The 23,673-nt window shown below is 39.4% G+C and overlaps 1 protein-coding gene across 1 annotated transcript in view; it reads left to right on the top strand.

The window, feature by feature from the left end:
* The window catches only part of ADAMTS18 (ADAM metallopeptidase with thrombospondin type 1 motif 18), a gene marked incomplete at its 5' end in the record, with an annotated part of 123,628 nt that overhangs the window by 36,653 nt on the left and 63,302 nt on the right, over positions 1-23,673 (top strand). Inside the window, 2 exons of the mRNA XM_081032016.1 lie at positions 20,983-21,265; positions 23,237-23,430. Of these exons, the coding sequence (XP_080888142.1) occupies positions 20,983-21,265; positions 23,237-23,430 (477 nt within the window). The remainder of the gene's footprint in view (positions 1-20,982; positions 21,266-23,236; positions 23,431-23,673) is intronic.

Genomic DNA, 23,673 nt, shown 5'->3' with positions numbered 1-23,673 from the left:
TGCAATTTATGTTAATCTCTGATAGGTCTATTTTTTCTCCTTCTTTCTGTTTGTTAAGGAATTTTAAAATACTGATCACTTCCTTTTGACACAAATTTCTAATGCTTATGTTATGTGCTTTCTCCCAAAACATTCTTCTTAAAATAACACTAATGACTACCATTTTTCTATTTACCAGCTATTGGAAAAATATCTAATTCTCATGTCAGCCCCCAAATAAAACTTTCATTTTTTTATTTTTTAGATAAGACTACTGAATTTCAGAGAGGTTAAATGACCTGAAGAAAGGAGCTTAGTGACTAGGATTTAAAGTGAGGTTTAACTAACTCCTTGCCTGCTCTATGATTGTGGGCTGTCTCCACATACGAAACAATGAAGAGCGTATAAACAAACACTGAAATGTACAGGGCTCTATTTACGAAGGAGAAAATCTTTTCAAAGCAAGAGCAGTATCTCCCCAACCCCACTCCACTGAAATGGCTGCTAAGGTTGTATTTTAATATACAGTGATAGCACGTTGAAAGGATTCTGGGGAGACAAACCTTTATCATGAAGTTGATGGTCTTGAAAAACCAAACAAAATCATCATTAATCATGTGAAGCCCTGTTAACCTGAATCAAATATCTCAGCAGCAATAATCCCGTTGGGCTACATGCAGGGTTCAGAGCCAGGACATTCGTCAGAGGTTGCTGGAAGAATGGACCTGGAGTGAGAGTCACATCAGAGACTGCTGGATCGTAACAGGCCTGGACCATTGGAGATGTTGTTTTTAGACTGATTTTTATGACAGTTCAGGGTTTAGAACATTGTCCAGTGGGCTGTGCGTGATCTTAGTGCAAGCTGCTGAACCCCTGCTGGCTCAAAGCTGCTGGGCTCCCCATTTTGGGTGAACTGCACAGCCCCAGACAGCCTTTCATTTTGAGACCCCTGCATTAAGCCCACAGTACAGGAGAGACTGTGCTGAATTGGGACTCACCTGGGAAGGCTGCACATTGGGTTCTAGGCAGAGTATGGCCACTGTATGACCTCACACAAGCTACACCCTCCTTTGGACATCCACGTTCACCTCTATGGCGACCAGATAGTCACTGGGAGCCCTTTCATTTTATTTAAAACATTTTTTTCTTCAATTAAAATTGACATACAATATTAGTTTCAGGTATATAACATAGTGATTAGACTTTTATATAATTTGTGAAGCAATCACCCAGATAAGTCTAGTACCCACCTGACAACATGCATAGATATCACAATGTTTGTTATTGACTATAGTCCCTGTACTTCACTTCTCCATGACTATTTTTATACCTGGCAATTTGTACTACTTAATCTTTGTCACTTTTTCTACCCATCCTCCCATCTGGCAACCCTCAGTTTGTTCTCTGTATTTATGAGTTCGTTTCTGTTTCGCCTGTTCATTTATTTTACTTTTTCGATTCCACAAACAAGTGAAATCATGTGGTATTTGTCTTTCTCTATTTCACTTAGCATTAATATCCTCTAGATCCATTCATGTTTTCACAAATGCCAAGATTTCATTTTATTTTTTTATGGCTGAATAACATTCCATTGTATCTATGTACCATTTCTTTACCTATTTGTCTATTGATGGACACTTAAGTTGCTTCCATACCTTTACTATTGTAAATAATGCTGCAATGAACATAGGGGAACATATATATTTTTGAATTTGTGTTTTGGATTTCTTTAGATAAATATAGAGAAGTGGAATTGCTAGGTCATATGGTAGGTCAGTTTTAATTGTTTGAAGACTCTCCAAACTGTTTTCCATCATGGCTGCACCAATTTACAATCCCACCAACAGTGCACGAGAGTTCCTTTTTCTTCACATTCTCGCTAACTTGTTGAGATATTGATGATGGCCATTCTGACAGGTGTGAGGTAATATCTCAGTGTGGTTTTATCATTATGAAATGCCTTTTGTCTCTTGTTACATCCCTTGTTTTAAAGTCTATTTTCTCTGATATAAGTATTGCTACCCCAGCTTTTTTTTTCCATTTCCATTTTTTATGAAATATCTTTTTCCATCCCTTTACTTTCAGTCTATTTGTGTCTTGATCTGAAGTAGGTCTCTTGCAGGCAGTATATGTACAGGTATTGTTTTCTTCTCCATTCAGCCACTCTATATCTTTTGATTGGAACAGTTAACCCATTTACATTTAAAGTTATTATTGATAGATATGTATTTATGGCCATTTTATTAATTATTTACTAATTGCTTTTATAGTTCTTCTCTGTTCCTTTCTTATTCTTGTATGTTGATGACTTTCTATAGCATTGCATTTGGGTTTCTTTTTCTTTATTTCTTGTACATCTCTTATAGATTTTTGGTTTATGATTACCATGGGCTTCATATGTACCAAACTAATGTTTATAGCAGTCTATTTTACGTTGATTGATGGTCAGTTAAGTTTGAACACATCCTAAAATCATTACAATTTTTACCTTCCCCTTTTATGTTTATATTTTGGTCATTTTTTTTACTTCTTTTGTGTGGGTGGGTTTGTGTGTATTATTTAATTTATTGTTGTAAATACACATGATATTTCTACTTTTGCCTTTTAATCTTTAGCTTTATAGTTGATTGATCCACTGCTTTTATTGTTTGCCTTTGTCGGTGAGAATTTTTTTGTTTTCTGTATTTTCTTATTCGTAGTTTTGATCTTTTCTACTTAAAGAAGTCCCTTTACCATTTGTTAGAATACTGTTTTAATGGTGATGAACTCCTATAGCTTTTTCTTGTCTGCTAAACTCTTTATGCCTCTTTCAATTCTAAATGATGTCCTTGATGGGTAGAATAATCTTGGTTGTAGGTCTTTGCTTTTCATCACTTTGTATATTTCATGTCAATCCCTGCTGGCCTGCAAAATTCTATTGAGAAATCAGCTGACAGTCTTATGGGATCTCTCCTATGCTTAACTGCTTTTCTCTTGCTACTTTTAAGATTCTCTTTTTGTCTCTGACATTTGGCATTTTAATAACGATAAGTCTTGCTGTGGGCCTCCTTGGGTTCATCTTGTTTGGGACTCTCTGTGCTTCCTGGACTTTTATATCTATTTCCTTTACCAGGTTAGGGAAGTTTTCAGTCTTTATTTCTTCAAACAGTTTTTCAGTCCCTGCTCTCTCTCTCTTCTTCTGGTACCCCTACCATGTTTCCCTGAAAATAAGACCTAGCCGCACCATCAGCTCTAATGTGTCTTTTGGAGCAAAAAACTAATATAAGACCCTGTCTAATATCATATCATATCATATCATATATCATACCATATAATACCGGATCTAATCTAATGTAATATAATATAATATAATATAATATAATATAATATAATACCAGGTCTTATATTAATTTTTGCTCCAAAAGACTCATTAGAGCTGATGGTCCAGTTAGGTCTTATTTTCAGGGAAACACGGTATGATGGAAATGTAGGTATACTTGATGTTCTCCCAGAGGTCCCTTGAGCTATCCTCATTTTTTTAATCTTGTTTTTTCTTTTTGCTGTTCCAATGGGTGTTTTCCACTACCTTGTCTTCCAGATTGCTGATTCAGTCCTCTGCTTCATGTAATCTACTGTTGAGTCCCTCAAATGTATTCTTCATTTCAGTTATTATATTCTTCATTTCTGACTGGTTCTTTTTTATGTGTTATATCTCCTTGTGGAAGTTCTCACTGAGTTCATCTATTCTTCCTCTGAGTTCAGTGAGCATCCTTATTACCAGTGTTTTGAACTCTGTATCTTTAGATTGCTCATCTCCATTTTGTTTAGTTCTTTTTCTGTAGTTATGTCTTATTCTTTCATTTGGGTCATGTTCTTTGTCTCCTCGTTATGGCTGACTCCCTGTGTTCATTTTTATGTATTGTGTAGATCTGCTATGTCTTCCGATTTTGGCAGAGTGGCCTTATGTAGTAGGTGTCCTGTGAGGCCCAGGGGCAGTGGCATAATCTCCTTGTTCAGCTGAGCTGAGTGCTCCAGGTGTATTCCTTGTGTGCATTGTGTGTGTCCTCTTGTTGTAGTTGAGCCTTTGCTGCTGTTGGCATGTCAGAGTTTGGGATTGAGCCTCAGGCTGACTAGCTGTGAGGGCTGGCCATGACCACAGTGGGTGAGATGTTGTGTGGAGGCTGCCCTCACAAGAGCATGAGTTACTTTAGTAGAACTCTAGTGGCAGATGAGTACCCCCCTTTGTGTATTTCATTTGTGGAGTTGATTGGGTGGTGCTCTGGTGTGGCCTGAAGTCAGCCACAGGCATGTTAATTCTGGAGCTTCTTAGGAGGTTGTCCAATTTAGGCCAAGTTCAGCCACCACTTGTGCCTGGCGTGGGGCTACCACATGATCTGCAGTTGGTTGTCACTTTTGATGGGCGTGGAGGTGCTTGGGGGAGGCTATGCTGTGAACTGAGGCCAGCTTCCACTAGTATGTGGTTGGGGACCATGATATGAACTGAGGCCAGCTGCCACTTGTGCCTGGCTTGTGGTCACTTAGTTGAAGCTACGTACCAAGCCAACACTCTGCAGCTTATGCCAGGTTTGGGGCCTCCTGATGGTTTACAATGCAAGCTGAGACTGGTCACCGCTTGTGTCAGGCTTTGGGCTGCTTAGCAAGTGGTACAGTGCATGCTGAGGCCAGCCACTGCTTGTTTGGGGTTCGTGGGCCTTCGAAAGGTTTTAGAAAAGTCTGCAGCAAGAGCCTTTGTCAAATCACCAAGCCATTTTCTCTCATGATGTGGATGGGTCCCATTGTGAGGCTCTCTGGAAACACTGAAAGTGAGATATCAGCTGATCTGAAATGAACTCCTGAGTTCCTTTGCCTGCCCCCCCTGCATGAAGAATATAATATCTTTTCTTTCTGTTCAACTTGAAACCAAATACAGATGTTGTAGTCTTTGTTATTGTTTTCAGATATTATAATTCCCGTTATTTTTAACCCCAGCAGACTATAGGTTGTTCATAAGGCTCTTTGTAGGTATTAAAAGGGAGATTGATAGAACCTTATTGTTGACTCCTCCCCCTTCCCCTGGCCGTTGTTACTTTATCAGGAACACTGAAATAATCACTTGTTATTTGACATTGCTGGATTCCAGTTTGTTTGCAGCAAGCCACTTTTACTCTTGTCTAAGGCTAAGAAATCATGAAAGGCTGGTTTCTAATCCTGCCTCATTTCTGTTCCACACGCATGTGTGCCATGGTATTTAATTTATGTTTGTAGGTAGACAAAGATTCCTGTCTTTAGAAGTAGCTTGACATCCTTTAGTTTAAAAAGGAAAACAAAATATAAATGTGTGCAATCATGGACAATTTGTTGGTTAAAGTTGATGGAAGGACAGTGGAGTGGTGCATCAAATACAGCTTTCTGCACGGTCCAATATGGTAGCTGCTAGCAGCATGTGACTAATGAGCACTTGGAATGTGGCTAGTGTGACTAAGGAACTGCACTTTTAATTTTATTTCATTTTATGAATTACATTTAAATATAAATAACCACATGTGGCTGGTAGCTATCATATTGGACAGTACAAATTTGATGGGTTGAAGGGGGTGTCTGTAGGAAGCAGCAGGGCTGGGTGATTCTTTATAGTTGACAAAAAAGTGAAACCAAAGGCTCTTTTCTTCTTCAGTCTACCCAGATGCCTACAAAAGAGATCTGAAGACCTACCTTATCTACCCATTCCCAATAATTAAACCCTTGTAATTCTACATTCATCTTTTCTTGTTTTTTTCTCCTAATTTGTTTACTCTGTCTTTACCATCATTGTTTGGTTTCCAGTGCCATTTTCTCTTGCAGAAACCAATGCAATAACCTCTGATGGATTTCTTGGTCTCTTGTCTTCCTTTCAATCTATCCTCCCCATTGCAACCACATTAACTCTCCTCAGGATGAAATTCCTGTTGACTCTCCATTTTTCTCAGGACAAAGCTCCAAGTCCTTAGCTTTAATGAACATAATGGGATTTTTTTTGTTTTGTCTTTGCAAGTTGTAAAATTCTGGTTACTTCCATGTCAGCTAAATGCAACTTTTACTAAGGATATTTTTATTTGGAATTACATGTGAGCACACATTACCTTCTTAGTATTTAGGGCTTTTAAAAATCTGCCACTTTCTACTCTCAAAAGCCTATGCATGCCAGTGCACATAACCATTCTATGCTTGACAAATCAAATAGCTGCAGGCAACTGAGCCACTCTTTCTCTTTCACCTTTGCTCCCTCACCTGGATCCCCCCTACCCCCACCCCTACCTGCCTTGTTCACCTGGCTGACCCTAGCCTCATTAAAGACTAAGCTTAGATATTCCCTCTTCTAAGAAGCCTTTCTAAGAATTTGTTAGGTTCCCCTTCAGTGATCTCCCAAGCTCCTTAGGAGCATAGGGAGTGGGACAGAAGGGGGCTTTCTTGCAATATCTGCTTAGCTGGTTGGTTTCCCTGGTCATAATCTAAGCACCCTGAGGCACAAGGGCCAGAACTCTTTCATCCCTTATCCCCAGGGCCTTGATCACTGCCTAGCTCATTTTAAATAATATTTATTGAATGAATTAATCTGACAGTCACATGCTGCAATATGGGGAGTTTTCCAGAACCCCCCATCTTCCCCCCGAAAGAGTAACAAAACCAGACTCTTCATAGAGGCTGTAATTTTATATACATTTTGTGGAACTAGATAATGCAAAGTTTGGGATACTCTTGTTTTCATTTTTATTGAATCGCATCCCTGGTTCTCTACCTAATGACTACTTAGTTGACTGATGGCAGCTGCATTAATAGCTGCTATCTTGTCACGAAAGCATTGTTGGGAGGTCATTCATTCAATCAACAAATACTTATTCAGAATCTGTTGTGCATCATAAACTGCTCTTGGAGCTGGGAACTTAGGGATAAAAAATGGGATGAGAACACACAAGGTCGTTCCTCTCTGCTACCCCACATGCTAGTGAGAAAAGATAACCAACCAGTCAGTAGAGCAACAAAATACTTCCAGGTGTTGAAGCAGCAAACGAAATAGACCAGCTAGACACTCACTGTGTGTCAGATGCTATTCTAAGTGGTTTACATGTATTAATGCCTTTAATGTTCATGGTAAGCCTCTATCTTTCATTTATCCTCAGGAAACTGAGGCACAAAGGATCAAGTCACTCAACCAAGGTCACAAGTCTTAACAAGTATCCGAGCCGGAACTTGAACCCGTCTGTGGTGTGACCACAATGCAGCCCACAGTCATGATGTTAGTTAGGAGGGGTGTTTTTAATTAGAAGAACTTTCTCAGAAGGTGAATCTAGCCTTACAGAGAGCTTGGGGTTTACAGTGTTCCTGTTGGAGAAAGCCCCAAACAGGTTTGGCAAGTCCAAAGAAGAGCAGAGGCCTGCCTCCTGCTTAGGAAGTTAATAAAGGGTGGGGATGGGGGGTGGGGGTATGGTGGTGGAGACAGAGCCAGAGAGAATACCAGAGCCGGCTTTCTCACTCAAGCTGTGGAGGTGAGTTCGCAGCAGCCCAATGAGGGCAGCCGTCATCAGGCAAATAAACTACTGGATAGCAAAGGTACAGCGATACTCACACTCTTGGTTGTTGATGGACACATGTAAGATACGAGCTGTAATCCCAGTCCACATGTTATCTCAGCCAGGGCTGGAGAAACAAACAAAACTCATTTGTTGGCAGAAGTTAAAGAGCTCGACATCCTGTTGCTGATTTTCTTGATGTGATCACCGTAAAACCACTGATATGTAGCCTGTGATCTCTGATTAAAGAGACATGATAGGGAAAGCAATTCACTGTAAAAGCTTTACATTTAAATAAAAGAGTGGGCTACGGAGTAAATTGCAGTCAGTGTAGGAAGCATGAGCAGCGGAGTTATGATAGAACGGTTTTCGTGTGTACACACTTGAATAGTGCGTTTTGAGATTACTTCCAGGCACCTCGTTGTCCATTTTTATTAGTAATCTGGAAGCCTACACATGCTCGATTTGAAATCTAATTTATCCTAGGGCAAGTGTGGCCTGAGCCATCTGACATTTTGAATAACTTTGTAAACTGATCCATGACCCATGACAGACTAATATGTAACTATTGACATCAGATGGAAGTGACCCAACATTTGGCAAGAAAACCACTTCTTGTCTTCCTGCCACACTGTGCTTGTAACAGGAAGAGCACTTGCATGACAGTTGGATAAGCCAAGGAAACTATGAGCGCCTGAGGAAAAACTTGGAAATCACCACACATATTCAATTAATCCCTCTGTTATATGTTAACGAGTTAACAGCATATGTGTTTGCCTGACATGCTATCTTATTTATGTCCTTCTGAAGCTGAATCTGGATGGAGGGTATTAGTTTAATTTAATGCAAATGGTTCTTTGCTATTTCTGCCCCCAGGCTCCCCTCCTCCATCCCCTGCATCTGTTTGGTGTAGTAATTTGGATGCTACAGAAGGCAAGTTTAGTTCACAGAGCAGAAATGTTTATCCATTTGTAGGCTTCTGTAATAAGTTTCTGCATGAAAGCACCAAGTATTTGCAAACTCAAAGACTCTACAAGGTAAATAAACGAAGCTTCTGTTCTGACTTTCTAAGAAAGCAGTGTTTATTCAACCTGCATCATGCAGACACTGACCATTTATTGATCTCTTAATGAATGTTTGTCACCAAGCAGTGTGCTTTTCAGGCATTACCTGATAGAACCCCAAACAATGCTAAAAAAATAGAATTCTATGTTGTTCTCATTTTACAGATGAGGCAACTAAGGCTAAGAGGAGTAATACACATGGTTCGTGGTTGCGAAGATTTTAAGAGGTGGAGTCAGAATTTGAATCTAAATCCAGACTCAAAATCCCAATTCTTTTCCCTTTGCTCAATATAGACTCTTCATTCATAACCAGATACTTTTTTGTCAATGGTTACATTTGTGGAGCTGGCACTGTGCTAGCTGATCTAGCTGATAGAAAAGAAGGAAAAAAGAAATGTCTCTGATAATAAAACAGGACTTTTATACAAGCAGTGAATCAAATATAGGGTTGAATTAGGGCAGCAGTCACAAAGCCAAATGTCCACAGGCACCACATTGGGATGCAATGCTGGGAGTGGGGAGCATTGCATTGGATTGAATTGAATTGGAGAGCATATGCCATATCTTTAGGAGACACCACTCCTTAGCTGATGCCCAGTAGTTATATATACAAAACAGAATTTCTGAGTTTCTCTTGAAAAATTGGATGAAATGACAATACTGGGTTCAAATTCATACATGGCAAAAATGTTAACATAGAATGAAACAACAAAACCTACTAAGGGGGAGTGATGTCAGCAAGATGGTAGAGTAGAAGCTTCTGGTGCTTGTTCCCTCATAGAAACCTCAATTCGAACAACCACCCATGCATGAAAATACCTTTACAACAGCTAAGCTGAGTGAATTAAAGACTTAAACTTAAGACTGGAAATTGTAAAACTACTAGAAGAGAATCTAGGAAAAATGCTTCTTGATAATGGTCTGAGCAATGAATTTTTGGATATAACCCCAAAAGCGCAGGCAACAACAGCAAAAATAGACAAATGGAATTGCATCAAGCTAAAAAGCATCTGCACAGCAAAGGAAACAATAAACAAAATGAAGAGACAACTTATGGAATGAAAGGAAATATTTACAAACTGTGCATCTGGTAAGTGGTTATTAATATCCCAAATATATAAGGAATTCAAGAGCAAGTAAACAAATAACCTGATTAAAAAACAGGCAAAGGACCTGAATAGTCTTTTCACAAAGGAAGGCATGCAAGTGGCCAACAGGGTTATGAAAAAAATGTTCAACATTACTGTCATCAATGAAATGAATACCGAAACCACAACAATGAGGTATCATCTGACACCTATTAGAATGGATATGATCGAAAAGACAAGAGATAAGTGTTGGGAAAGACGTGGAGAAAAGGAACAACTTGTATACTATTGATGGGAATGTACAGTCGTGGAAAACAATATGGAGGTTTCTGAAAAAAAATAGAGCTACTACATGATCTAGCAGTTCCACTTCTGGGCATATATTCAAAGGAAATGAAATCAGGATCTAAAAGAGATGTCTGCACTCCCACATTCTTTGCAGCGTTATTCACAATAGACAAGAGACGGGATCAAGTGAACTGCCCATTAACAGATGAGTAGATAAAGAAAATGTGTCATACATATAGAATGGAATATTATTCAGACATAAAAAGAAGGAAATCCTGTCACTTGCAACAACATGGATGAACCAGGAAAACATCATGCTAAGTGAAAGAAGCCAGATACAGAAGGACAAATACTATATGATTTCACTTATATGTGGAATCTGAAAAAACCACTCTCATGGAATCAGAGAATAGCATGGTGGTTACCAGGGACCAGAGGGTAGGGAAAATGGAGAGATGTTGTTCAAAGGGTACAAAGTTTCAGTTATGCAGGATGAATACGTTCAGGAGCTCTGTACAGCATGGTAACCATAGTAAATAATATTGTATTTGTGCACTCAGTATTCATTTCTGGCTCTTCCACACCACCTGGGAGAGCCTGGGAAGTCCAGTCCGTCATCTAGCCTCTCTGTACAGCTACCCAATGGGTGGGTGCCTCTTGGCGTACTTTATCATATCTCTAACAGCTGGTTATTGGCATGGCTTCCAGCTACAGCTGTCTTTTTAAAAAATAAATGCTGTCAGTTCCAAGGTAGGCAGGGCAAGGTGGGGTGGAAGGCTTGACATAAGCCATCACCACTACAGAAACAAGTATAAACATATGTCTTCCTGATGCTGTGTATCAGCAGGCAGCAGCCTTGGGAATGGAGGAGTATCGTTTATTTCAAAATGATGGCTCCACTATCTTGCAAATAGAACAGACACTGTTGATGCAGCTCTAGCTGAGTGAGAGGACCCAAGTCAACTGTTCCTCCTAGGAAAATCACTATTTTCAGCAAACGTGTATTAACCATCAACTACATAAATGCCTTACGCTCTAACTCGGAAACCAAGTACATTTGCATAGTGAGAATTTAAATAGCAAGAGACACCAATAATATATTGATTATTGATTTTCAGATAACAAGGAGTTCGAGTTTTGATGGCAGGGGATTTTAATCTTACAAGGAAATACGCACCTTAGTTGATTTGATACTGAGAGTTTAGATTTCCATACTTGAATATGTTTACCATGTTTCCCCAAAAATAAGACCTAGCCGGACCATCAGCTCTAATGCATCTTTTGGAGCAAAAATTAATATAAGACCCAGTCTTATTTTACCATAATAAGACCCTGTCTTATCTAACATAATATAGTATAAGATCGGGTCTTATATTAATTTTTGCTCCAAAAGATGCATTGGAGCTGATGGTCTGGCTAGGTCTTATTTTCAGGGATATCTACAGTACTTAGGCTCTTTAGAAAAGAAATCTGAAGGAACGATAGCGTAGTATGAGTTGACAAACTGGATATTAGCTAATGTGTGCTTGTCATATAATTTTCTAGTCTTGTCTAAATTTTTGTCATATTTCATGATCATACCTGACAAAACAAAGTGTCAAATTAGTTTATCCTTCACTGTTACAGGAGGCAGAGAGTTCTTACAACTTTGGTCTAGCCAGGTTTCTATAAAACAGATCAATTCTTATGGCTTTTTCCTTCAAAACCTTCTGTTGTTTCTTACTATATGAGAGTTTGAATATTATCCTCAGAGGTGGTCTGCCCTGACTTTGTACGTCCACAGGAATTTGTATAGTCTTTCATTGATTCAGTATGATTTGCATGTCATGCCAATGCCATCTGAGTACCAAGGATATAAAGTCAAGTAGAATACTATCCCGACATTGCAGGAGTTTACATTGCAAGGAGAGGATAAAAGACCCCTTTGATAAGTGGCAAAGTGCAGGAACCTACTCAAGGGGCATGGAAATTGGGACGACAAATCAGGACCGGGATATAATATATCTGATTAACTGGTTATATGATTGTCTTCTGTTGCAGAAATGTTCTTAAGTCCATCAACGCCATGCTTGTTTTTATGTCTCCCTTAGGACCAAACACATTGCCTTATATCTAGCTCATTAATTAATTATACAAATATTTACAGAGCACCTACCATGTGCCAAACACGGGACATATGAAAACAAGCAAGATAGACACAGCCCTAGCTTTTATGGAGCTAATACTGGTAGGAGTGGCGGACAATAAACACACAAGCAAACCGCTACATGATGAACCATCAAGTAATGAGAAGGGCTGCACAGAAAACAAAAGCTGACTGACATGGAGAATGATGAGGTTTACTCTATTTTTATGGGGTGGTTTGATGAGGTGGCCTTTGGGCAAAAATCTAAACGAAGTGGGGTATCTGGGGAAAGTATGTTCTAGATCCAGGAAACAGCAATCACCAAGGTCCTGGAATGGGAGTTTCTCTGTGTTGTTCATGGGACAGTGCTGGAGTCAGTGTACCTGGACTTCTGTAAAAAGGTGTAGAAGATGGGTAGAGAAGCTCCGAGAGTCTGTATTTAGATTGGACTGGATTGCAAAGTGGTTTGAAATCCCTACTTCTTGTACTGGCACTCATCTTGTAATACTACAGCATGAATGTGAACCTGTTCAAAACGATGCTTTACAAAAATAACTTTGGAGCAAGAGAGGATAGGGATTGCCCACAAGGAGATGAGATAGCTTTATTGTAGGCCTGGGGCAGTACATAACTAAGCTGGAATGAGAAGGTAGGGAAGGGCAGAGTTAGATGCTCAAGAGATCAATTGTACATTGAAATTGGTCAACGTTGTTAACCGCGTGATGCTACATTTGGTGGAATGTTGTTAGAATAAAATGGGAATTTGGGGTTGGGAGCACAAAGTTGGATTCTGAAATTGGCATTACAAAACACTATGTAGATGGATGTGAGTTATAATCATTTCTCCCAGACATTTAGCATGCTCCCCGCTTCCAGAGAATGCTGACTTGTGATGGAGGAGGACTGTTAGCAGCAGACACAGCACCAAAGTCTGGAATGATCTAGGGAGAAAGGCTGGCTGCGTGGTCTCATGTGAAGTTCATGGAAAGTCTGGTTTCTATTAAATCCAGACATGCTAGCTATCTTGACTTGGTTCCTCACAATTAACCAATAGCCATTGTGGCAATCATGTGTTTTCCAAATGACATCCTTCTGAGGCTTCCTTTGAATTGATCTGCTTCTCAAGGAGAGGCTGGAGCAGAGAGGATTGTGTGACACAAGACTGTCACATAGCTTCTTCCCTAGGTAAGAAAGTCTTCATGACCAAACTGCTGATAAGGGTCATGCACCTTTGGCATCTCTCCTGCTTGTTGATTGTCAGGGCGTATTCAGCTATTAGAGGGGGAGGGAAAATGGGGTTCCCCTTCCTTCTTATTTTGTGTATTTATCTCCCAAAGATGTTGTGGAGTATCTCTGACATACAGGACGCGCTGTGGGTGTTGCAAAGCAGAGTAGCCCAACCCTGCCCTGGAAGTACTTGCAATACACCAGAAGGAAGAAAACCAGAGCATTGCGAGGTGAATCTGAACTAGCTTAGTAATGTCCTATAAGGGTATGTTCCAGAGAGCAATTGAGCCAGTTATCTCCAGATCCATGGAAAAGCTTCTCAGTGACACTGTTGAACACTCTCCTTTGGTGTGACAATTGAGAAGGTAAGTAAGCCAAAGGGATGACACTCTGATTTTAGTGCTACTTGATCCTAGCGTTCGTTTCTGGAAGAACTGTGTTATGGGTATCTGTGTTCTTTGGATCTATCGTAAGGGGCAGAAAAAGGTAGTTGATACAAGTTACGACCTACATTAAGCCAGCCCAAAAGTGTTTTGTTCTTAAGAGGCATACCCTAAGAGTATTTATTTGAGTTGCTACCCTACTCCCTGCCAAAAACGTCATATTGAACCTTTTTTTTCTTTTTTCAGCTTTATTGAGTTTTAATTGACACCATTGTAAGGTATTTAGCACATATAATGTGATGATTTGAAAATCATGTGAAAGGATTTCCCTCCATCAAGTTAATGAGGGCATTCATTACCTCATATATTTACCTTATTTTTTAGTTTTTATTTTATCTTTTAGGGGAATATTCAACTTCTCTCTTAGCAAATTTCCATTATACAATACAGTGTTTTTGGAACTTTTCCTGAATCCTAATGTAATGTGTGTTTAAGGGCAAGGACGGCTGTGTGGTCAGACAGCTCTGGGATACAGAGAAAGTGCCCATGAAGTAGAACTGTTGTAAGAGTCAGATGAGATTTTGCAGATAGAATGTTTTGCACAGCGTCTGATACACAGGAAACAATGAACTACTCCTCCAGGTGGGGGCAGTGAAGGAAGATGGGGGGAAAGGGAGAGAGACTCCCTGGCATCGATCGATCATGATTAAACTACTTGCATTAATTTACAAATGTTGAAACATAGATTGTGACTGCTTATAAAAACTGTGTGCACGTATGAGCATTTGTGGATTTAATTTTTTTGAAATTAATACTAAAATGTAATAGGCCACGGTAAACATGTCAACCATTTTGATATTAATACATTGTTTAAAAAATAAACAGACCCATTTAGGAATATATGCCCTTCTGAAAATGGACACAGGAACATATTGGACAGAACAGCTCGCATCATTCCACCCATTGTGTTGTGAGCCACTGCATCTTGGTCTCATGAGATTTGGGCTGTTGAAGTCATTAAGTGTTTATTTCAGTAGAAATGTTGTTAATTAACCAAATAAGTACGTTTCATCAGTGTGTTATTAATATCTCTTAAGAGCCACTAGAATGACATAATCGATACCAGTACAGACAGTTTATAGTTTAAGTGCTTTGAAGAAAGGCCTGAGATGATTCATCTTTATGTCAGTAGCATAAGCCTTTGCCTAGGGTCAAAGCCATGCTGGTTAATGTTGTTTGGGGACCATATTTGGTTAGGGTAAGTGAAAGAAAAGAATAATTCATTTTGACCCTACTGGAGTATTTGAAGAAGTAGCTGAGCATCCCAAGCTAGGAAAGAGAAAAAAGCCAGGCATTTCTAAGAACTTCTGAAGCAAGAGTTTTGGCCCTTTTTCCCCCTAATCTGTCATAACCAGTGTGACTCAGGAAGCCATATTGGCTGTGCGTGCATGGAGATCCGACCTGCCTAGCTGAGCACAGGGGTCACCTGGGAAAACATTTTGCCCAGTGATTTACCTGCATGTACCACAGGTGGACTGCTCAGTGAGCGTCTGTTGAACAGTCTTAGAGTGATCTGCGCAGGTGTTCACTGGGAGCACGTGGGCCTTTACCTGTCCCATTTAAACAGGTGGCCAACATGTAACTTGAGCGCTTCAGACCACGGTCATGGTGCATTCTTCCATATTCTCCAGAAAGTCTACTTTGCTTTATTTTCTCCCAGCAGTAACCATCCATTTAATTCTTTAAGACCCTTTCTCCATGATGCTGCCCCTTTTCAGTGGAGGGCAGGTGGATAAGAGATCGGGTCTTCAGATTGGATGAAGGCTGGATTTAAACGTGTTAACCTGTGAACTTTATGGATGAGAAGTTAATGGGTCCAAAATGGTCATTTAAGAGGAGCAGTCTAGTGATTTCCTTTCCACCTGCCATTCCCACCGCCACCAAAACAAATGAACAAACAAATCAAAACTAAAACCTGGAATCTTTGGGTGAAGCAACTCTCTCTGGTAGAAAATTCATGATTTTTCCTCTGTCTTTAAATATCATCAGTTATGTTTGCAAGAATTTTATTAATATGTCTCTTTTCAGGTCTTAAGGCCACATTTAGTCCTCTCATTGTTTCTTCTCAATAAACGGAAAGAATATTTATGCCACTTTCCAGAATTACAGGTCTTATTGGAAGGGAAAAATCACAATACACAGTTAGAAACAGGCATGACTTCTCTGATTTGTTCTCTCAAATCATCAAATATAGTAATGATAACAGTAAACATGCAATGAGTGTTTTCTCTGTGCCAAGCACTGTTCTTAGCACTTTAAAAGTATTAACTCATTTCATCCTCTAAAAATCCTATAAGGGAAGTGCTATTATTATTCCTATTTTACAAATTAGGGACTTGAGTGTCTGAGAAGTTTGTAAACTTCCCTAGGAGATAAGGGGAAGGATGAAAAGGGTCCTTCAGCACTACAAAATAGAAAATACTTTGTGGCTGTTATTAGCTTCATATCCCCCACCACCACCACCACCACCACCATCAGGCTGTGGGCAATTTGGGGATATTGACAGTAGCTGATTAAATTTGCATTGACTGGGCTTTTCAGTTTTTTGAAGGAAGATTACTGTGTATATGAATCTGGAAAACATACATCCCCTCCTAAATCATAATTCTGTTGTGAGTCCTGTTGATGGTAATACTGATTTCAACGAATAGATGGGAAATGACAGATTTTGGTTGACATAGATATTTTTGAGTTTTTTTTTCTCCCAAAAAGATTTCTTTCCCCTTTTAACAGTAATAGCGAATCCTGAACACAAGTTCTTTTTTCAAAATCTATCTCCATAGGTGAGAACCTGTCAAAGTTATCTATTAAACCATTTCCACATGTGTAGATACAGATGGCAGAAAGTTCAATTTTGATTTCTTAGAATTGTGGTCCTTATGGAGAATTGCGGATGCTGTCGGTGTTGGTGTGCTCTTAGGATAATAACATCAGATTTTGTCTCCTCAGCCTGGTCATTGGCCTAGATGGTTCTGCTTGTTCTTACCTGGGACATGGTAAACAATTTTTTATATATTCTCAAGTCTCTAGTTTCCTTTTGAAAAGTCACCATGGCTCTACTTTTTTATGTTACTATTTACTGAGCAATTCACAATTTAGCACTGTGCCTGATAAATATTCACTTATTTAACCAATGAGAAACCCCGAATAGGGATACTTTCATTCCCATTTCACAGAAGGGAATAAAGAAAAACAAAAAAATGCAAACAGAAGTTCAGAATGCTTAAACCCAGCCAGCAAGCAGCAGAGCTTAAATTTTACCTCTAAACTGTTTCATTTTTATGTTGAGCATGTCCCTTAATTTCTTTCTTTGTGCCATTTCATTTTATCTTAATGTTTGTTATTTCACAAAATCCTAAAACATCCTCATGCTGATGGTTTTCCTCAATTAAAGACATTCTCAGCCTTTTCCTTTTTAGGCTTTCATTTCTTGGATGCTGTCTCTTTCCTCCCCCAACCCTTGGATTGTGGATTTCTGTTTCATATTGACTACACTTTCTTAAGCTTTTTCCTTATTCTGAACTGAGATTTCTCCATTAGGGTGTCCTCATACATGTTGGACCACAAATCAGTTATTTTTTAGTGCTATTGTTTGGATAAAATAATAGTTTTTTTTAAAAAAGAATGCGATATCTTGACTGAAGTCACAATGGTTTTTTTCCTGGTGCTATTTTCGGAGATAGGTTAAAAATTAAAAAATTAAAAACAATTGCCATTATTCAATGATAATATTTTAAGTTATTTGATTACTGGTAACCACAGATGTATGCCTTTGCCAATGTTTCTCCAACCAGCCTCATGAGAGCTACTTTGTTGTTCTGTCATTTAGTCTTTACTAAAAATAGAAATAGAATAATGATACTGCCCATGGGGTTCTTTATTATTATTTCAAGGTATTTCTTTAAGATATATTATCTCACTTGAAAATCTGGTTCACTTTTAGCAAACATCATTAATCCATTAAGCCTTTTAGTCTTTCATTATTTAACAGGCAGAAGTGCTGGGATACGAGCCACTTAAGACATGGACCCTGCCTTCAGGGAGCATACAGCTTCCTAGTTTTCATTTATCTTCAAGGTTGTTCCCTCTGAAATTTTTAAAAAGAATTGTGCTTTCACACCACCACTTAATTTATCAACTATTTCTGGAATCTGTAGTCTCCCTTTTTTTTGTGTTAAATCTAAAGACTTTGATCACGTTTAATTATGACCCAGAGGGAGGGTTGTTTAAAAGGGAAATGGAGGGGGATTTCTTGAAGTGTGATTTAGATCTGACATGAATCCTTTGAGAATTATTTTGGCCATTGAAATCTAAAAGAAGAAACAATTGACAACAAATAAAACATAGTATCTTTTTTTTTAAAAGTATAAAATGGTAAAATAGGATCTGAATAAAATATTGACTCCTGGTCAGTATCCATTTAATGTTTAAACTTAACAGCTAAGTTATATGACTCAGACATCAGGTCTTTCACATTGGAGAAGATGGGACGCTTATTGTGGGAGCATCATTGTGAGCTGACACTTCAGTCCAGAAGGGGGCACTGCCAGGTCTTTATCTCTGGCTCCCTTGGCCTTCTGAGGGAAAGGGGGCCCATGGGTGAGGAGTTGAGGACAGCACTCAGCTTGTGACACCCACATCTTCATGGGCTCGGGGACTTTTCTCTCCTACTCTAGCCTAGGAGAAGCCTGAGGGTGTCCTCATGCCCCATCCCCTTCTTAGCCACTGGGTCTCTGATCCCCTCCTCTCCCTCACTGGCTTCTTCCCGCCTTAGTTCTGAGTTACCCATCTTTTAGCTCCATCTGGGCTTCCCCTGCATGAACCAGGAAAGGGCTTCTGGTCTCTGTGAAAATGCCCATCTCAGAAAAGCATCACTTCACCTCCCATTCTAAAGTTAGTTTCCCCATTTTCCTCATCCTTTCCATTATTTTCTCTCTCAGAACCCTGCTGTTTCTCTTCATGCTTTACACAAAGGAATATTTCATACCCATTTGTGATCTTTCCTTGTTTAATCCCTGCTTCCCTCATTGAATCAGAAGCCACATGAGAGCTCGTGTCTGTTTTGCTCACCATTATTTAGCCGGAAGGTTGCATGTGTTCAGTAACTCAAAGTGCTTCATAGTTTCTACAAATAAACAGATGACTCCTTTTGGATGTACTGGGTTTATATTTTTAAACTATAAAATATGTTTATTTGGTTAGCCCCCAATGTTTTCCATCAAACTAAACCCCCAAGAATAGTTTTCTTCCTTAATATCCAGCACTTTAAAACCCTTGTTTTGCTATAAAGAATCGTTCTCAATTTTTGTCCTTGTCACTCTGAACTGAAAAATAGAGGGCTGTGTGAGCCCAGTGTGTTTGTCCCATCATAGGATGACAACGTACTATTATTATTATTATTATTAATTATTACTTTCTCAATGCAGAAGTGTTCTTTCTGCATTTGAGTTGTCTACGGTTCTCATGAAACTGGGAGAGAAAAAAAGAAAGCTTCCAAACCGGTTAGTCCAGTTAAGACACTTAAGTGGTTTAAGCCTTTGATATTAGTATAACCAAGTTAGGAAGTTAGTGAGGCTGGAGGGCTTTCATGGATAATTCACTTTTTTTTTCTTTTAACTGTTCACTCTGTCTGTTGGAGACTGCAAATGGTGTCTTTTGTCTTCAGGCAGCTTGGAAGAGGTGAGGGCCCTCCCTGCTGAGGGAATGGGGGACCTGAATTCTACCTGTGCTTCCAGCTGAGATTTCCTCACAGGGTAGCTGTCAGGTTTAACTCAGGTATTGCATGGAGTCCTCTGGCTTCACTCCTGTCATGTGGAAAGGGTTCATGGTTTCATGAATTTGAACATGGCACTTCCCAGCTCTGGTTCTCCCTGCTGTAAGGGGGCAGGCAGGGTGCTGGCATGCCCTCAGCATCCCCACCACTCTGAGTTTTTTTAATTCACTTATTCAACAGATGTTTGATTGGCTGGTGACGTGTGACATACGCCAGGGATAGGACAGTGCAGCTCCTGCCATCAGAGTGTACATTGAAATTGTACATCTGAGGTGGTGGGCAGAAGGTTGCATTTTGTTTGTTTCTTTCTTTGAAGATAGGCTAAAGCAAATAATCTGTGGCCTGAAATAATTTGGAAGTGGGGGGAGGGTAGTTTTAAACAGGGTCATGAGTATAGCTTCTCTAAGGAGATGGTGTTTATGACAAAACATAAGCAGTGAGCACCGAAAGCCTAGCAAATCTATGGGAGAAGATTGCGGGTTAAGGAAGTGTGTGCAAACTCCACTAAGAGAGTATAGGGGAGGAAAAGTCATTTTATCTTCATGCTTTTTAACCTAAAAATAAAAAGTCGGAGTGAGAGGCAACAAGTGTTTATTTAAGAGCACAGAATTGCAATCCCAGGGCACAGATTCAGGCAGGAAACCCAAGTCGTGTCCTGATTACAGGGTGAGGACAAGGGGTTTTTATGAGAAAAGGAAGGGAAATGATTGCATGAATAGAGGAAAGACATTTCTGTTGGTGCTAACAAGTTGAGTTATTCTTTAGTTGTACCTGGCTGATTACTGATTTCATCTGCAGAAAGAGTGTCCACAATCAACAGTCCTTGTGGTCAGGCGGTCTGTTTTCCTGTTAGTTTTACAAACAGTTATTTGTAAGACAATGTTCCTCTGGCCCAATCCAAAGGTTATTTTGCCCAGTTTACACTTTTCAAAGGTTCAAGGAGTAAGACATGCCGTTCCTCTGGAATGGCAGCTCTGGCTCTGTTAGGTCAACTTTTCACACCTTCTAAGTTCTTGGCTGAGATACCTCTATAATAAAAAACAGATTTAAGGTGGTGGCTGGGGCCATTTTGGCAAGTTTTCCTGGGTGTCTCCCATGTATACAAAAGGTATACACATGTTGTTAAACATCTGTTTGTTTTTCTCCTGTTAGTCTGTCTTTTTTTTTTTAAATAAGGGTGTCTCAGCCAAGAATGTAAGAGGGTAGAAGGAAAATTATTTTTCCTCTCTGATAGTGCCCATCCTAGCTTTCCGAAGACGTACTGTCTTAGCCTCAGTTTTCTCATCTGTAAAATGGGGGTGATAAGAATTGTCACTGGTAATGGTGCAGATCAAATGAGATGATATGTGTCAAGCATTTAACACAGTGCCTGCACACAGGAAGTAGCCAATAAACAGTTGCTGAAAATCAACACATAAAAAAAGGATACATGGAATCATTCATGTTTTCTTTGTGTTTGGCTTTTTTAGTCAGGTCTAATAAGGACACGGAAAAATGAATTCCTCATCTCACCATTACCTCAGCTACTGGCCCAGGAACACAACTACAGTTCACCTGCAGGCCACCATCCTCACGTGCTGTACAAAAGGACGGCTGAGGAGACGGTCCAGCATTACCATGGCTACCCAGGCTCCAGCCGAAATTATCCTGGTCACATCCCAAGTCATACTCCCCACACGTCTCAGAGTCAAGAAACAGAGCATCACCATCGAAGGTTGCAAAAGCAGCATTTTTGTGGACGACGCAAGAAATGTATGTAAGGAAACTTTTTCTTGTTTTGTTCTTATGGGGCCCTCAATAGGTTTCCTTGAGTGCCATTCGGTGTGCTGACTTTGCAAATTAAGGTGGGGCTACACTGAGCACCCCCAGAAATTAGTCTTGGAGATAGACCAGGCATCATCCCTATCAGAGAAACACTAGGTGCTCAATTCTAAATTTGGGGGAGTTAAAGTAGGCAAGGTTTTCGTATGCTTTTTTGTTCTTTTAGCACCTCCTACTTTTTAGTCACAAGTTCCAATATTGTCTCTGTGCTCATGAGAAAAGTACTAAGTTTTCCAGTAATGACAGAAATCAGAGGTGAATCCGCAGGTGGGGCTGAGTGTTCCTTCTGAGGACTTGAAGGAGAAACTTCCCAGGAAACAACACTGGCATCTGAGAGGGGGTAGCAGTGAAATGCAGGACCCCTGGCTTTGTCTTTGACCCAGGCACAACCTTCTGCTCTTTCTAGACCAGCAGTGTCCAATAGAAATATACTGCCAGCCCCATATGTAATTTTAAACGTTCCAATAGCCCCATTTTTAGAAATTTTAAAGAGAGGTAAATTAATTTTAATTATATTTGATAATATAGTTCATTTAACCCCATATATATAAGATATCTTAACATGTCATCAGTATAACAAATTATGTTTTACATTCACTTCTGGAAATCTAGTATTTGTTTTACACTTCAAGCATGGTTTCAAGTCAGATGATACTCTGTCACCGGAAATACTTAATCTGTATTAGATTTCACGAAATTTAAGGTTGAAAAAGTAGATTTACATATTCAAGTTTTTCCAAACGTACTGAAGTTTTTCAATAACCAAGTCAAGTATTGCTTTTTAAAATTAATTAAAATTAAATAAAATTTAAAATTCAGTTCCTCCAGCGACCAACCACGTTTCAAAGGCTCAGTAGCAACAAGTGGTAAATGGACTGGACGGAGCAGCCAGGGGATGGTCTTACCCACACAGAGCAGGGGAACTGGTACCGCTGAGATGCTGATGGGGTGCAACAATGAAAAAGTGTTTTTACTATTTTAACTGGTTTTCACATTTGGGATGTTATTGAAATATCCTCCTTTAGGGACATCTACTTATTATTATTAATAATTGTAATGGCATTGGTAATGACAATGAGATATCAAAGCTAAACTCAGGGTCACTCATCAGAGTAGCCAACGTGAGGTTTTCAGTCTACCTCTAATTGGTTTGATCTTTTAATTCCTCTCTCTGGAGAGCAGACATCACTATTATACGGAACTGTACCAGCTGTTCAAGTACTAAAATAATTCTATATTAATTTACATAGTTACTTTCCCAAGGCCAGTATCCATTCTTTTAAAAGGGTTCCCACACCTTACCTGGTACAAAGCATCTAACACAGTTTTCAATGTCGCCCCTGACTATGCTGTTGCCCCAATAACTAAGTCCATACTAGGCCAAAGAGACTTTACTGACCACTCATTTTATGCTACATCAAAGTTTATGTTGCTAAAACAAGAGTATAAGACATGGACAACGTTCTACAGGATATGGATTTCTAAATTTTATTTAGAAAATAATATATAAGTGTTACCATGAATTCAAATGCAAAGAATGTCTATTTCTGCTGTTTTTTTTCACAATAAAATAAAATGAGTGTTTTCTCTTTTTAAAGACTAATCCCACAAAATTGATTTTTCTTGGCCTGCTCTACCAACCAGAATTATAGCCTTTCTTTTACTCATTAGAGCATTTTTGAGTTATTGAATCCATCCACCCATCCATCCAAACTTCAATTGAATGAATCTTTCTTGACCACAAACTAGGTGCAAAACCCCAGACAGGCACTGATGGCATCACTTATCAGTAGATTAGTGAAGTGTTGGTTACATAGTCCTTCTCCTCCCCTGGTTTCGATTTCGTTCTCACCCAGATGTTTGTACTGATATCCCTGCCAAATGCTCTTATGTTCATTGTAGATGCCCCAAAGCCTCCCACAGAGGACACCTATCTCAGGTTTGATGAATACGGGAGCACAGGACGGCCCAGAAGGTCAGCTGGAAAGTCACAAAAGGGGCTAAACGTGGAAACCCTTGTGGTAGCAGACAAGAAAATGGTGGAAAAGCACGGCAAGGCAAATGTCACCACGTACATTCTCACAGTCATGAACATGGTAAGGGAAGCTGTCAGGACTCCAACCCTTCTGGCTCTCCAAAACAGCTAGAAATCCGAGAATTCCCTTGTGGGGGTTGAATAGCAGATGTAGCCATGTGATTTTATTGAAAAAATTGAATTTTGAGGAAATTTCATTATACATGTATTTGGTGAAACTAAAGCGTGTATACTTATAAATATTTCTCATTGAGTCTTCTTCACCTTTTTGGACATTTTCAGACTTTATTTTTGTTTGATTCCA

Source organism: Rhinolophus hipposideros (assembly GCF_964194185.1).
Source record: "Rhinolophus hipposideros genome assembly, chromosome: 21".
Classification (NCBI taxonomy): Eukaryota; Metazoa; Chordata; class Mammalia; order Chiroptera; family Rhinolophidae; genus Rhinolophus; species Rhinolophus hipposideros.
The sequence above is the reverse complement of the archived record's forward strand: the minus strand, read 5'-3'. Positions and strand labels throughout refer to the sequence as shown.